General features: G+C 35.1%; 3 protein-coding genes across 4 annotated transcripts in view; 2 read left to right on the forward strand and 1 right to left on the reverse strand.

Annotated features, from left to right (window-relative positions):
- The window catches only part of LOC109580326 (uncharacterized), a 19,627-nt gene extending 12,483 nt beyond the window's left edge, over positions 1–7,144 (forward strand). Inside the window, exons 15-16 of the mRNA XM_019993360.1 lie at positions 3,775–3,911; positions 4,138–7,144. Of these exons, the coding sequence (XP_019848919.1) occupies positions 3,775–3,911; positions 4,138–7,050 (3,050 nt within the window). The 3' untranslated portion in view covers positions 7,051–7,144. The remainder of the gene's footprint in view (positions 1–3,774; positions 3,912–4,137) is intronic.
- A 357-nt stretch (positions 7,145–7,501) lies between these two features.
- On the forward strand, positions 7,502–14,979 carry LOC109580354 (uncharacterized). Of its 2 annotated transcripts, none has more exons than XM_019993393.1 (15): positions 7,502–7,906; positions 8,679–9,562; positions 9,620–9,700; positions 9,751–10,426; positions 10,473–10,595; positions 10,643–10,711; positions 10,764–10,820; positions 10,877–10,939; positions 10,994–11,053; positions 11,116–11,293; positions 12,063–13,053; positions 13,191–13,595; positions 13,642–13,714; positions 13,806–14,723; positions 14,776–14,979. In XM_019993393.1, exons 1-15 carry the CDS (start codon positions 7,543–7,545, stop codon positions 14,808–14,810), a joined length of 4,977 nt encoding a protein of 1,658 aa, XP_019848952.1. In that variant the 5' UTR covers positions 7,502–7,542; the 3' UTR covers positions 14,811–14,979. The 2 variants fall into 2 exon arrangements, with proteins under 2 accessions (XP_019848952.1, XP_019848953.1); XM_019993394.1 differs by having other exon boundaries at positions 7,502–7,897.
- A 12-nt stretch (positions 14,980–14,991) lies between these two features.
- Positions 14,992–15,668, reverse strand: part of LOC100639220 (hydroxyacid-oxoacid transhydrogenase, mitochondrial-like) — a 3,584-nt gene continuing 2,907 nt past the window's right edge. Inside the window, exons 10-13 of the mRNA XM_019993395.1 lie at positions 15,590–15,668; positions 15,448–15,544; positions 15,249–15,406; positions 14,992–15,201 (exon numbers count right to left, since the gene is read on the reverse strand). Of these exons, the coding sequence (XP_019848954.1) occupies positions 15,118–15,201; positions 15,249–15,406; positions 15,448–15,544; positions 15,590–15,668 (418 nt within the window). The 3' untranslated portion in view covers positions 14,992–15,117. The remainder of the gene's footprint in view (positions 15,202–15,248; positions 15,407–15,447; positions 15,545–15,589) is intronic.

A 15,668-nucleotide genomic window follows, 5' to 3' on the forward strand; every position in this document is an offset into this window, starting at 1 on the left:
ATTAAAAAAGTACTTTGATAAACTATAACAATAAAAAGAGTGAATTCAAAGAAACAATGATGAATAATTGTGAGATAAACAAAATTAAAGAAAGAAAATAAGGAAGTTAATTTCAGATAATGATTAATCAATAATTACTATTTAATTAGCTCGTTAAAATGGGCGTGGTTTAGGCACCACGTGATCATGCCGGTTCTATAAGACCTTGAAAATGGAAACCGGTACCGGTTCCGTAGCCACTTCGTTTCCCATAGCCACTATGGGCGACTAGCCTGACTAGGCCTTAATTTGTCCCTTGTAATAGCAAAAGTATGCTTCGCAAAGACAAGATAATGGGCGGAAGACCCAGAATAACTCATCTAGATTCTGTATCTGAAGCCTCTTTAGTCATTACTCGTTCAAGCAGTGAGATAATGGTACCCAACTAAATACGGAAAGTTTACTTGTTTTTGAGCATAAAATGTCGAGAAAACAAGCTTTTGGAATTATTAAAGTTGGAAGACCTAAAGAAAAGAATTCTTTAATAAGGGCTTGCTTTAAATCTTTCATTTATAATATTGCTTTTGAGATAATGGGGACCAAAGAACAAACTAGTACTTTTTTAACTTTTAATCGCTAATAAATGCAATAGAAGAGCGTAAATCTTGCTATTTTTGGCTACAGCATGATAGTGGTATAACAGCTGATTTCTTTGAAGTATCATATGGCACTGCAATCACTACTATGCAAGTGCTATAGGTGAGAATCAGTGCTGCAGAGATGGAGAGAGCAAGTCTGGCCAGGGATAACTAGCTTAAGTTGCTAGGCAACCTAATAATCTCAATGGAATAATCCACCCACGTAACGGAAGTTTCCTATCCCTTTCATTTACTCTAATATCTATGACCACACCTTCATTGCAGCCACACCTTTACATTGCTGCAGCTAGCAGCAGTGCAGCAAATATGCTGGAGCTCTTTGTCTAAAAAAACAAAAAAATTCTCTGTCTGTCTAAAACATTCACTAAGTTTTAATAAATCTAGTACATGCTGAAGCTTCTTCTCTGTCTAAAAACTTTCACCAATTATTTACTCTTAATTTATTGAAACTGTTACGTACAGATTGTGTCGAGGGTATGCACTTTAGTGCTCTCGTTCATTTGGTGTGCTATATTTTGTCTTTAAGAATGTATATCTTTACAATCGCGTGCTCTAAATCTGTGAGAGCTTAGGAAAAGTCTTGCTTTACTGCCCCGAGATGTTTAGAGAGCAGCTCTAGGTAGTAGAAGTGTTTTAACTCACGAGAAAATGCCCAGCAATAGTGGCAGTACTCTGGAAGTAAATGAGACTCTTTCCCAGTAGATCAAGACTATTTATACATTTAATATGTGTGGAACTCTTTAAATCTTTCTTGTTGGTGAGTTATAGCTACTTGAATTTTATCCCGAGTGAAGTGGTTAGCAGTAGTTGGCTAGTCTAAGGATCCTAAACCCCATTTAAATCACTCAATCTATCTAGGCAACAGTATTTGTGCCATTATGACATCATATAGCGCTTAGAAGAGAAAAAAATCTGAAGCTTCTTTCTCACATGGTCTTGCTGCATTATTGATAGTTTATGCCACGCCTCCAATCTGGGAGTTGCTGGAGCCTGCCACTTCTGCAAGCATGCAAGAGCAAGTGTAACTGAAACTGCAGCTAGGAAGCTAGCTGTTATGATAATCCCTTGGCCTCAGGAGCACACTTTCTAATTTTTTTATAGTATGTTTTTGAAAGATGGTGGCCACAACAAAAGCTGTGGTTTTGAAACACATGATGTCAAGTTGTTTTCAAAATGGGAGTGCAATAAGTATAAATAGTGTGATATCAATAAGGGATAAATCTTGAGATGCTAATAGGGATTTATGAATACTGACATTTTACCAGTTTTTACAGGGACTCCAGAGTCCCATCATACTTTTCACACTTGCCCAGTCTGTTACTTTTGATCACATCATTTAAATATACTGGCTTGGGCTAAGCCTAACATCTCCCAAACAGCTTTAGGGGCGAGGCCACACACCTTTGGTGTCTCGTTAATACTAGGTGTTTTATTGGTATCAGTGACATCAATGGGGAAGTATGTTTGTTACTTTTATGTAGAGAGTTGTATTAATAATGGCAGCTAGTGTGATAGCTACATATGGCATAGGAATGATGAGTCATGTAGTTTACCTCTTCTTTGTTTTGCATTTACTCAAGTGCTTCATACATGAAACTTGTGCATTTTTGTTCTAAGTACAATACAGGACAAAGAAGTACATTTCCACTTCCTCAATCCTGGTACTGAGTCTATGATTTCAAACCCTAAAAGTTTATGAGTGGGTTCAGTGTAGCAGCTAAGTCATCTGGAACATGTCCTATAGTACTTCCATTGCACACATGGTGTTACTTATGTGCCGTATAGTGCAAAATTTTTGAGGGATGTAAATTTCATAGATTTTGTGATTTTTTTGAAGATTTATAAAAATTAGTTTCACAAAAAATCAAACTATTATGGTACAAGAAGGCAGATGTCATAAATTTGTGGAAAATATGAATCCACGAAATAGATTTTAGGTAATTTTAGGAAATTTACAGCCTTCAAAAATTTGGCATTGTGTGTTGTTACGAATGAGATAAACCTGGTAAAATGATTTAATGGTACTATAATTGGACTCACCACGCTTGTGTAGGCGGGTACTATGCAGTTGGGTTGTCATTCTGTCACAAAAATTCCTGTTAATTCCTAGTCAATATCTTTTTTACTGAGCTCTCCTGACTTATAATTCTTTTTATGCTTTGAGAAAAAGATAATTTATTTAGCTCCGTTGTGTTTTCATAGCAATCCGTGGTAGCAAAAGCCAAATATTTTCAAGAATAGACCACTTTTCCTAGCCAAATCTTCGTGTTTCACTCTATTTGGTCAAGATTAGCATTGATAGGTAGAGAAAAGTACATAGATTAAAAAATATGTGGGAATTTTCTAATCTCTTTTTTGTTTGCAAGTTACAGTTGCTCAAAGTTTGTGATTTAGCCTCTTCGAAAAATTTTCAGGCAGCACTGGGGAAAGCAGGAGCAACCAAACTATCTCAGTCTCTTTTAAATATCTAGGCAAATTTTTTGTGCTTACTCCTTCTTTGAATAGAGCTTCAGATGCTAAAATAAATTTCAGCTTTTCTTCTTTCTCCTACCCATGTGCCATGTTTATCTGCACTGCACTGCTGACCACACCTAAAATTTATTTTATGGATCAGTGCAGTAATTGCATTGTTGCACTTTGCACTTTGTCAAAATTTATTATCCTTTTTTTCAAATATCAAGTTGCTTATATATATAATATCATGATGGGGGCAGTACAAGTAACATATTATCCCTCAGGTGAATCTCAGCAGGCGAGTCCACGCACCATGGTGCTTCATTATGTTGAGTGTTACTTTCATATGGGGTCTTATTAATAAGTGTCTACTGTACTACATTTTGCCAAAAAAAATTTGTTGTCTGTAAATCATAATTACTTTTGTATGGGCACTTCAAAATTTTTTGAATCTGTGTGTTTCACTGTTTTTATTACTTGTACTAATGTAAAAGAATTCGGAATAGGATACCCTATTTTTGCTAATATCAAGGGATCATAAAATAAATTCACATGCAATATATACATGATTGAATTCCTTATACATGTTACACTTACCTTATTCTGCTTGTGAGTGTAGTTTGTACATAATTTACATTATTATTAAAAATTATTTATACTGTTGCTTTTTATTTTATAATAGATGTGAAATGGGTTGTTGTCTCTCCTAAATATCTGAACTTTGGAAATAAAAAGAACTGGAAAAAGTTTTTAACCAGTCTTGGAGTTGAAGAAGGCATTGCAGTGGAAAAAATTAATAAAAAAATTCATTCTATTGAGGTAATATACCAAAGATTATAGATTTTAAGAATAAATTAATTATGTGGGCTGAATTATACATAGAATTATGTGTTGCATTAAGCTTTTGACCTTTGTCACATTTGTTTGTACTTTGTAATTTTGTATAAAGATTGGTCTACTTGCATCTTGCTTTTTTAAAGTTGCTAAAATTATAGTTCACTTATATTATCTTTGATATTATGTATTTTCTTTACACTTTATTTAGATCAAGTCTAAATGGATTATTTCAAACTTAAAGAATTCACCTGACGGCTATTATACAATACATGATTACTTTTCTAAGGATTTCGAATTGATTTTCAGCTCCATACAAAGCCTCAGTTCCTCAAAACAAGTCAAGCAGATGAAAATTTTGTTGCAGCTTCTTAATTCATCATGGAATGCTCTTTATAGTAAATGTGTAACTGCATTATATTATGATGGGAGCAACACTCATGAATTAGGCACTGCAGGCTCCTCTACTTTTGGTCATTTGTTATCAAGCAAAGCTTGGTTACCTGCTGTCAATATTGATGGGGAACCTTACTCTACCTGCCTCCTTCAAGGATCACAGCTCTACAGTATGACAGATGATTTGAAAAACCTCCTTCATGATAATGTTCCGTACATAGTTGTTGACGGTATTCATATTAGCTTGTTAAAGCACTTGTGTGTGCAAACTGAAATATCTTGTGTTGAGCTGTACCGCCTGTTATGTAAGTGGTCAGAGTCTTCAACTTTTAGCTCGTCCATTGATCATATGAGACAGGTTTATATTCATCTAAGTGATCTGACACACAATAGAGTCGACTTCAATGAGAAGCCTCTGATATTTGTACCTTCTATAAATCAGTGGAGGGGTGATTCTTCAGAATGTGTGTCAGGGACATTTGTTACAGCCAAGAAGGCATGCTGGACAGACAAAACTGAAGTTTTGTATAACATGTTAGCTAAACGGAAATGTTATCCTGATCATCTTCCTCAAATATTGTCTTTTTTCTACAATAGCAAAGATGATGAGAGTCTTAAATGGAAAATAAAGAATGCTTTCTTCATCCTTCAAGTGGTGAAAGATATGAGCATTGAGGCCATGATTGAGTTGCTAGAATTTAATGCTTCTCTCACACATATTCCTTCGGAGGATCACATCAAATCATTTTATTCAATCATTGAAGCAATTTTTAATGCAGCGGAATCTGAAGGTGACTTTGAAGTCAACAGGCAGTATGTTTCTGCTAAAGTTAGGCCACTGCCTGTATTTCCCAGTAAAAAGTGGGTGTCATTTGATAGTCTTTTTGTTGATGATAATCATGACATATCAAAGCACTTTCTACAAGATGAGCAAGTTCACTTTCTCAGTGATGCTGGCATGAAATCAAACCAAATAAAGAGAGTTATAAAACTCTTTCAAATACCATTAGTCAGTAAGAATATATCAACTGATCTGAATCCTGCAGCTATTAGACCTTATAATGATCTCAAGGTACGTTTCCACTACATCATGCCTCTGCTCCAGCTTTATCTTTTTAACAAATTCAAAGGGGAAAACATTCCTTTGAACCATTTCGAGGCAGTAACACAGACCTTATCTGACTTAACCATTTTTTCTACCCTGGAGCTCAATTGTACATATTGCTTGCACAAAATTCACTATGCTAATGCTCAATTGAAGCAATGCATGCTTGATATGAAGCCAGAGACGCCACCAGTAATATACGTAGTGGTCAATGATAACAGCAAAATTGTTGAGATGATGTCACTAGTTAATGTGATACTGTCTCTGGCGTTGCCTAAAGGTTTGATGTCTGATCTCAGCCAATCTCTTTCATTAATTATACAAGAGCTGTTATTAGAAGATCCTAGATCTAAGGAAAGTCAAGAATCTTTTATTAGCAAATATTCTCTTACTTCCTTACCACCTGATGTACCCAGATGGGATGTTGAACTACCAAAATCAACTGCTTTTGTTACCGAGACAAAAGTGGAAGAAAAATCTCCTCCTGTAACTGAAGTTGAAGTTGAAGTCGAAGTAAAGCCTGTTTATGGAGCTCATGCACAAAATAGTTCAAGTAGTGGTGATAGCAGTGGCTTAAAGGCATGGCCTCCGAAAGCTCCATCATTCCTTGATGTTGAATACACTGAAAAGATGAAATTAGAAGCACAACAATCTGCTTCACATTTGGGCAGTAGTAGACAAGTGACCAAGAGAGATGTGATTACAAGTGATGACATCCAAAGGATGAAAGGTGAAGGCAATATGCATAAGAGGTTGAGACAGGAAGATGGGCATGATAACGTTGATGAAGAAAGGAAGTCACTATCATTGCATGATGAATCACACGCTCTATCTGATACAGACTATCAGCGCAGATATCAGACTGCTCAGACAGGATCTCACACAGGACCTCATTCTGGATCCCAGTCTACTTCTGCGGCATTAAATATAGAGTCCCGATCTGAATACAAATCTACAGCAAACTCACAAACCAATCGTACTAACAATGTTACAACAAGCAGTAATGAACTTCAGACTGGAGGCACTCCACCTAAAAAACAAAAAGTAAGCTCTGAAGTTGAGCAGCAAATGCACCATCAACATGATCAAGAATTGATTCCATTGCCTTATCAGTCAACTAATGCCTTTCACTCGTTCAACATGGCATCAATGCTAGAGCCCTTAGAAATAACTATTTCAAAACATAACAACATGAACATGCTAATTAACACAAAAGGAGAAGAAGATAATTTTGCTATTGGACGCTGGGGAGAAGAATATGTTTACAAATTCTTGTCTTCAACTGAATCTGTACCTGTAATGGGATCAGTTGGTACAATAAAATGGGTTAATGAAAAAGAGGAAAGTCTCTTGCCATATGATATAAAGTTTTTCCGTGAATCTGATGGTCAAGAGTTCTACATTGAAGTAAAGAGCACAATTTTTGGTGCTGACAGGGAGGGAGGAAATACTATTGCTTTATCATGGAATGAGATATCCTTTGCAAAAGAGAAAGAAAAAAATTATTTGCTTTTTGTACTGTTTGGTGCTGGAAACTGGGAAGAAGTGAAGGTGAAGTTGTTGAGAAATCTTTATGGAGTCTTGCAAGATAATCCTTATGTAAAATTGTACATTAAAATTTAACAATAATTGAATTATTATCATTACAATTCAGTATAGTAGTTAAAATAATAATAGAAATTGTAGTTGCATTCCTATGTAAAATTGTACATTAAAACAATGAATAGATCTAGATTATCTAGTGTTGCACGACTTTAATTTGTGCAACATGTGTCTTGCACTAAAGTGAGTATTTTTGGATAAGCTGCAATGGTTAACCTTGACAGTGACTACAAGTCAGTACTAATACAATTTGTCATGATAGTCATCTGAGCTAGCTTGACAAATATTATTATGTAATCAACATTTGACAACAACAGTGCATGAAATTAGGTGACTAGATTGACAGGAATTATGACATTCAAAGTAGATAACAATTCTCAGGCTTGCTCTACATCATTAATAATTTTTTTTGGCTAAGCATAGGTGCATGCATGGTTATGAAGGGACACGCCCTGTTTTGCTCTTTCAGCAAAAATTTTGTTTACTGTTGTTTGACTTCCCGTCTCTTTAAGCATGTCTGAAGATTCATTTGAAGATCAATTGCAAGCTATCCTTAAAGAGTGTAACATTACCCCAGAAGACTTGAAAAGACCCTTTCCTCTTAAAGATGCTGTTGTAATAGCCAAGGACTTCTCAGAATGGCGCTTAACCAATGGTCACCTCAACATAACACTTGACGAAGTCAGAGCGATAGAGGAGAACAACAAGAATGATGAGGAGCTTATGAGGAAGTCATATATGGAAAAATGGATCAGAAAAAATGGAGAAAAGGCTAATTATGGCATGCTACTTGAAGCATTAAAGCTTATTTCAAGAATGGATCTTGTGGAGAAAACAATATTTTTATTATCAAAACAGATTAAGAAAGGTAACTTAGGTAAGAGCAGATTTTATCTATCTGTGTTGTAGATTTTTACCAAGACTAGATGTGTAGCCTTACTTTACAATAATACCCAGTCATATGCCTTTGTTACTTTGCATACAGTGCACAGTGTGGAGAATTAATGTACACGTATAGTCTAAAGGGCAATGCACACAGGGCAAATTAACATATATGTTACGACAGGAAGTGCTCTATAAACCAATGACCACCGTTAACGTAGGGTAAGGATAGAAATTTTTCTATCCTTACCGTATGTAAATGGTGGTCATTGGTTTATAGAGCACTTCCTGTCGTAACGTACATGTATATGTTAATTTGCCTGTGTGCATTGCCCTTAACATGGCCATTGTGAGACTAGAGATTATATGCTATATAATTATATCTGATAGTTTGCATTATTATTATTCCTGTGATAATTAAATTACTAACAAAAGCCAGGGCTAAATTTTTGACAGTCATCAAGACACGCACATGATTATTAAGCCCACCATCCACTATTCAACTTTGTTGAAAGAAACGTTGTGGTTACTTTGATGTGCTGTCAATTCTGTTGCCTGAAATTGAACTGAGTTCTATTTCAGGCAACAGAGTTGCCATAAGATCAAAGTAACCACAAAGTTGAATAGTGGATGGTAGGCTTTAGACTTGAACCTTTACAATTCCAAATGTCAATTTCTGAAATACAGAACTGCATGTAGTTTGCCTATAATGTTCTAAAAATAATTAACTTCATAGTTTTACAGTTGCACTTTTTGTTATTGTGTAGATGCTCCTGATGATGGGTTAGCTTCAGACAGTGGTGGAGAAGTTAAGGAGGAAGACATGAGATTTCTTTGTGGCTGTGGAGAGTGTTCATTATCTAGTTTTTTGAAGAACGGATGTCCAAATCCATGGGAAAACTCTCGATTTCCTCTCCTAAACGTCAAAAAGCTAAGCAAAAGACTACGACTAGAGTTATTGGCTCGATTGGATAAAGATGCTGAACAAATTTCGTTAGATTTTTCTTCTTTAATGGTAGATGTTTACAGGTGTCTAAAAGATATTGATGTTAAGGAACTTGTGCTTTACCTAATGCCTCAGCAAAAGTTTTTATACATGGATGAAAATGATCGCAAGGAGCTGTTTTCTAAGCTTAAGACAGCTAAAGATGCTGGAGAAGTATTGACTTTGCTAGCAGAAAGCTACATGAGCTGGTTTAATCATCCACTCTTGGGTACTATTGCTAAGAAGTTCAATGCATGCAAAGCTGATTATGATAAGTATGTTAACGAAGTTTTCAATCCCTACATAAAGAGATGCTTATTTGAGGTGCCTTCCAGCATAGATGAAAGGCCTGTTGGATCAGGAAAGTTTGTTCTTAAAGTTACGACCTCACACCACCTTGAACATAAGGATAAAACCAAAGCTGAGATTCTACTTCCTTTAAGGCGTCATGTGTCAGAGGCCTGTGGCATATCTATTGACTCTTTTGACATCTGCTCATACAACAAAGGCTGTCTACGAGTTGAGGTTGCTGTTCCATTAGCTTTACTGGAGGAGATTTTCCCATTGCCTACAGAAGTTTGTAGCATGCTTTCTTCCTTTGCATATGAAGGTGCTCGGATTAAATCAGTATTATTTAGAGAGCATCATCATGCTATTTCTGAAAAAGTACAGCTTGCACTCTTGAATAATACATGTTGTTTACATAACTTTATCTGTTTTTAGAAATTTCCAGATAGTACTCCTATCAGCATTGGAGACACATCCTTCAGAGATTGTGGTCATGTTTTTGCTATTCCTGGAAAAGTAAGCTTGCATATACTCTATTTATATTGTTTGCATAACTTTATCTATAGAAATTGCCAGACAGCACTTTTATGAGCACAACTGTCCTGACTGATATCATCAACAGTTTTGCTTCCTTGATAGTAGAGCTTTACAAAAGTATTAAGAATAAATTTTCTGAAGCCAAGCTTTATCTTCAGACAAGTATTTACGTGTTTCAAAATAGAGCTCATCCAGGGCAATTGTTTGAAGGTATTGAAAGTGAAATTAAGAATGCTGAAACAGCAGCAGATTTGACGATTGCTCTCAATTCCTTCTGGTCATTTTTTAATTATTTTCTTCTCTACAAAATGATTCGGAAGTTTTGTAGTAGCGATGTTATAACAACAACTCTTTCTAAGTATGTCAATTTTATTGAAGAAGTTCCCCCTGGACAATATCCACCTCTTATTCAACCATTTACTAAAGGCGAATGCTTTCATACTGACCTTTTGATACTGAAATTGAGAGAAAGTACCATTAATGGAGATATTCTTTATCAGATTCATAGGTCTGTTGCTCGCTGGCTTGTTATTGAATCTCATGCACTTCTTCTTAAAAGAATTAAAAAAGGAACTAATGAATTAGAATTTTTAATTCCCAAATGTCTTGCTGTTACATCTGATATGCCATTTCCACCTCAACTTTTAGAGCTACCCGTTCTTAGCATTTCATTTCAAGAACAAGTCATTGAATGTAGTGAAAAAAGTATGTCATACTTTTAAAAGTTTTTAGCATTACCTTTTAAATGAAGGAAGCAAAATAGAGTCAGAAGTTGAGTCTGGATTTCATTCTGGTTCTACTGAAGATGAAAGTAGTTCTTATATGGCTGAGTCAGAGTCTGATAATAGTGGCATGCATATTCATCATCAAAGCAGTAAGTCACAGTAACTTCAATACGTAATGTTGATGATTTTTTAATAGAATCACTCTGGGTCCGAAAGATGAAAGTTAAACCTCCTGTACCAGTCCAGTCAACTGAACATTTCTTAGGTACATGTAAAATACTTCTTTTTATTATTGTTGTTTTTTATTGTTTAATCAGCTTTTCAATATAATCCAAATGCTCCTCCTTTTATTCCACAAGCTGGTCCTATTTATGGTATGAAAGCATCATGTGAATGTATGTAGAATGGTTTCCTTTCATTCTTTGTTTAGGAGATTTATTGCCTGCTTTTGATTTTTATCAGAGGCCAAGTGCCCAACTTCATAATGTCACAAGTAAATATTTGCTGATGATATTATTCTAAGTTTCTGTGGTACTTAATTCTATAGATGAGGTACTTGAATCTTTACAAAATGAAGAGGCTGCTTCTGAACTTCATAGTCATACAAGTATGTTATTACTTGTCATTTATTGTCATTAATTTATTAACGAACTGTACTGTTGACTATAGGGCTCAAAACTTTCCAAGAGTTGGAAAATTGGAAAATTAGTTTTCAGTCACGTTTAGAGAACACTACATTACAAGAAACAGAGGTTGAAGCTGAGCTGACAGTAGCTAATTATCGGAACAAGTTCTATTATTTACTTTGTTATGAGGAATCAGCTCACATTAGGCTGCTTAATGAAAAGTATGTGTTTCATAATTATTGCCACGTGCCACGTTATTATCCAAAAGCAGTGTTTAATATTGAAGGCAGTAAAGTGTGAAAATTAGATAGCATTGCTGTTTTAAAACTTCAAAATATAAAAAAAGAGAATTTTCTAATGGCCATTTTTTTTAATTGGCAATTGTACAGGGTTTTTGGTCAGATTTTTACAGGGTCTTTGGCCAGATTTCGGAGCAACTTAAAAACAATTTTGATCAAAATCAGTTCAAACTTGATATACTTGTACAACATTAGAACATGTGTAATTATCAAAAGAATTATAAAAATAAAGAATTCTCTTCTTGTGATTTTTGTCAATGTACTCTGTATACTGTAGTGTAGACAATTTTTGAGCAACTTAAAATCGCACTAATAAGAAGCTGCATGAGCACTATGAGTCTTGCATAGCCAGACCCATCCTCCGTGCCTGCTGGTTGGTGGGTAGGTCTGGCTATGCGAGACTAGAGCACTATTCCAAGATCCTGTGAAAACCATGTACTTAGGTTTTGAAAATGTTGGTTTTAAAAGTGATAAGATACAGTAGTTGTAATCTTGACTATATTGTCATTAATAAAGCAATTAAATACATGTGTCCTAGCTTGTACACTATTGGATTTACCATCCACCATCACTTCCTGTCTTGTTTCTAATAATAGCACACTCTGATTGGCTTTGCCCACTTGTGCTAATTTTAGCAACTCTAGTGTTATTAAAAAGCTAAGAGTTAAATGAGTCATTATGTCTCATCTAGGTGTAATGGTGAATATAATTTCATTTTGATGGAAAAGAAAAGTGGTGTTTATGTTGCTAGTATTAAAGGAATGGATGGAAACAGAATACAATATGCAACACAAGCCAGTGAAGCTGTCTTCATCTTGGATTGCGAAACAAGAGAAGAGATATGCAAAGCTGATGTTTTGCCAATAAATTATCACAGTATTAATGATGAGCTTTTACTGCAGCTATCTTCCTCAGCTATGGCTACATTTAAGCAAAGGATAGGTAAAGATAGCTGCAAGATTTATGCTGAATTTGAAGTGAAGCACAACTATTTTGACACTTTGCACAAAGCTGTTGTTGACATACCTCACTCTATGATATTAAAGGTGGTACCGTCACAGGAAAGCACTCCCAAAAGTTTATCAATGAAATGCAAAGCAAAGCCTCGTCATAAGAAACATTTGAATCTTGATGATACAGGTCAAATGCAAGCTCTGGATTTAATTTTGAATAGTTCATCTAGTGTTCCTGTTATTGTCACTGGTCCATTTGGATCAGGTAAAACAAAATTATTGGGCCATGCTGCTTATGAATTTGTTAACGATGGATTGGCCTTTAAAAAGCCTACAAGAGTACTAATTTGTGCACATCATTACTACACAATTGAAACGATTACTAAAATATTGGCTCAAGAATTGCAAATGAAGCCTGGAGTTACAGTTGTCAAAATTGTGCCGAATGATTTCAAAAGAGAATCATCAAATATAGTTTACTGTAACATTAGTAACTTTACAACTGATGTGAAACGAGGTCGTTATTTTCATGACCAGATCTTAGTTGTCATCACTACGTACACAATGTCGTTACAAGTTGCTAGTGTCCTCAGTTCAAATTATTGTCCTTTTCGTTTTACCCATATTCTTCTTGATGAAGCAGCTCAAGTTAGAGAACCAGAATGTATTGCTGCTCTTGCATTAGGTGATAAAACTACTAAAGTTGTTTTGGCTGGAGACAGTAAACAAGTAAGGATTGTTTGTGTTAGTGTACTAGAATTGTATTTTATCTACCTGCACTACTGATACATATCTGTATAGTCTTGTAATTACTTTGAGTTTACTATGTTTGTTTTGACTAAATTTATTTTGTACTGTGATAATAGGATGGCCCCTCTGTGGTTGTTTTGGGCGACATTGCTAGGGAAAACGGATTAAAAATGTCATTACTGGAAAGACTTGAAAGGCAATACGATGAAATTGGAGGAACACTGCCTCTCATTCACTTAGATGTCAATTATCGCTGTCATCCAATGCTGACCCAATTTTTGGCTGAGGTTGTTTATAAATATCCCATTAAATCAGCTGCTAATTGTTCAACAAGAACAGCTTGCCCTTGTTTATTTCACTGCTGTCACATTAATTCTGATGTGCCATCAAATGCAATTGCGATGGAAATTGAAGCAAAGGCAGTTATAAGCTGGTTAGAGAAGCTTGAATCTGAAGCAAAGATACCCAAAGATAAAATATTTGAAGATAATATCTGTGTAGTATCGTCCTTCAGAAAACAGGTAGATCTAGCAATATTATTGATTAATCATGCTTTATGCACTTTAGTTAAACATTATTCAGAAGGAAATGAAAGGGAAATTTGAGCATGTTTCACTAAAACCAACATACACTATACAAGGTACTAGTTATTTTTTTCCTGAGATTATGATTTTGTGTAATGATTTAGGGGGATTTTTTATAATTGGGATTGAAATAATTTTTTGCTTTAGGTCATGAATACAACATTGTCATAATTAGTACCTATGAGCCTTTAGAAGTGGATGGGCGCTGCAGTGATTCTACAAAGACATTAGTAAATCCTGGGATATTTAATACTGTAGTCAGTCGGTCTAAGCAATGTGTCATTGCTGTGGGAAATCCATTCCGATTATTGGATGCTGAGGAGAGAATGGGTGTCACTTCTAAATGCTGGAAGGAGTACATTAAGTTCTGCATTGATAACAATACGATGAATTATTCACCTGGCCTTGAAGTGGAAGCAAAGTTTCTCAAAGCTAAAGTTGGAATTGATCCATCTCATCAATTGGGAAGATCACATAGTGTCGATTGTAAACCTAGTTCTCTTCCTTTCGAACGCACTCTGTCTGATAGTACAGGCACTGGCACCAAAAAGGTAAAGTCATCAGAAAAGGGAAGTAAATCAACATTAGGTGTGCCTGACACAATTTCAAAGCAATCAAAACCAACCAAAACTTCACTGGGGACAAGTAAGCACAAGAAAGACAAAGAAAGTCCAATGAAAATGTCTATATCATCAGAAGAAGCAAAAAAGATCAAGTCAACACTCAAACCAGAGCAAAAGCATCCTTTGAAGAAAGGATACTCTGAACATGAAACTGATATTCGAAATCCAAAGCACGAGGATGTGCAGCACTCTCCAATGACAGACATGAGATTTGTAGATCAATCAAAGCTTACAGCATATAGAAAACCTGATTTGGTAGATTCTTTTTTTGCTAGTGGTGGTAAACAGCGAAAGAAAAAGAAACAAAAGAAAAATTCCAAAGCTACTATTGATTTTGATCCCTTTTTTCATGAGCCATTAGTCATTGAGACTGAACCTGATTCAAAGTCTGTCATGGCTAATACAAGTTCCAATTTTGTTAAGCCAGGTCTTTCTTATGCAGGTAAAAAATAATTATGTTTTTGTTTTTTATCTACTTCTCTTTGTACATGTAGATGCTTCAAAGCCAAAGAAGGCATTCACAAATTAAATTTTAAATTTATAAAAATTAATTATTTTCTATAATTATTTTTGCTTTTGTATATTAATATGATATGAGTCAGCAATGAGCTACAATTGTTTAAAAATATTTTTTACACATAGTTTGTACTATCTATACATGATGCATTTCATTTTGTTATAAACAATCCTTTAAATTATCCAAGAAAAAACAGGGTAGAAAAATTTTTCTGGATAATGAATATAAAAATCAGTTTCAAACGCCAAAATACAACAAAAGAGTTTCATACAAAACATGTACCAAATCACAATTAGACTATAATCTATAAATAGTGTAATTAGTACACAGTCATAGATTTCTCAAATAAAATGGACAGTTGGTCCTCTGTAAAAGCTCTTGGTGATAACTTTGTAACACGATGCTATATAGAGAAAATAATATCGAGTCTGTGCAATCAACATCTTTTACTTGTGGTAGTGTCCCTCGAACAAGGTTAGGTATATCTTCAGATGAATAGCCTAGTGCTGTTAGCCCATTAGGTATACCTGTTTTGTACATGTAGTTCCTGATTGCTTCTGCCAAGATTCTACCAGCATCTTCTAGCTTAGAGTTTGTAGTGTCCATACCTATAATTAACTAAATAATTCCACTGTATTAAGCAACATACCTAATAATGCTGCAGCCTCTAAGTGACGTTCAGGACAAAGAGGAGCAGTAAATTCAAAAACAGCAGGTGCTGATATAACAACAGAAAGCCCATGAGGCTAAAAAATAAATAATACTACAAAAGCACATTAATTAATACTTACAACTAGTGGTTTTGTTGACTTGTAACCAGATGATGTGTATGCCTTGACTAAGCCAGATATTGGGTATGACATACCATGG

The sequence above is a fragment of the Amphimedon queenslandica genome, unplaced genomic scaffold (assembly GCF_000090795.2).
Source record: "Amphimedon queenslandica unplaced genomic scaffold, v1.1 AMPQUscaffold_13496, whole genome shotgun sequence".
Lineage (NCBI taxonomy): Eukaryota > Metazoa > Porifera > Demospongiae > Haplosclerida > Niphatidae > Amphimedon > Amphimedon queenslandica.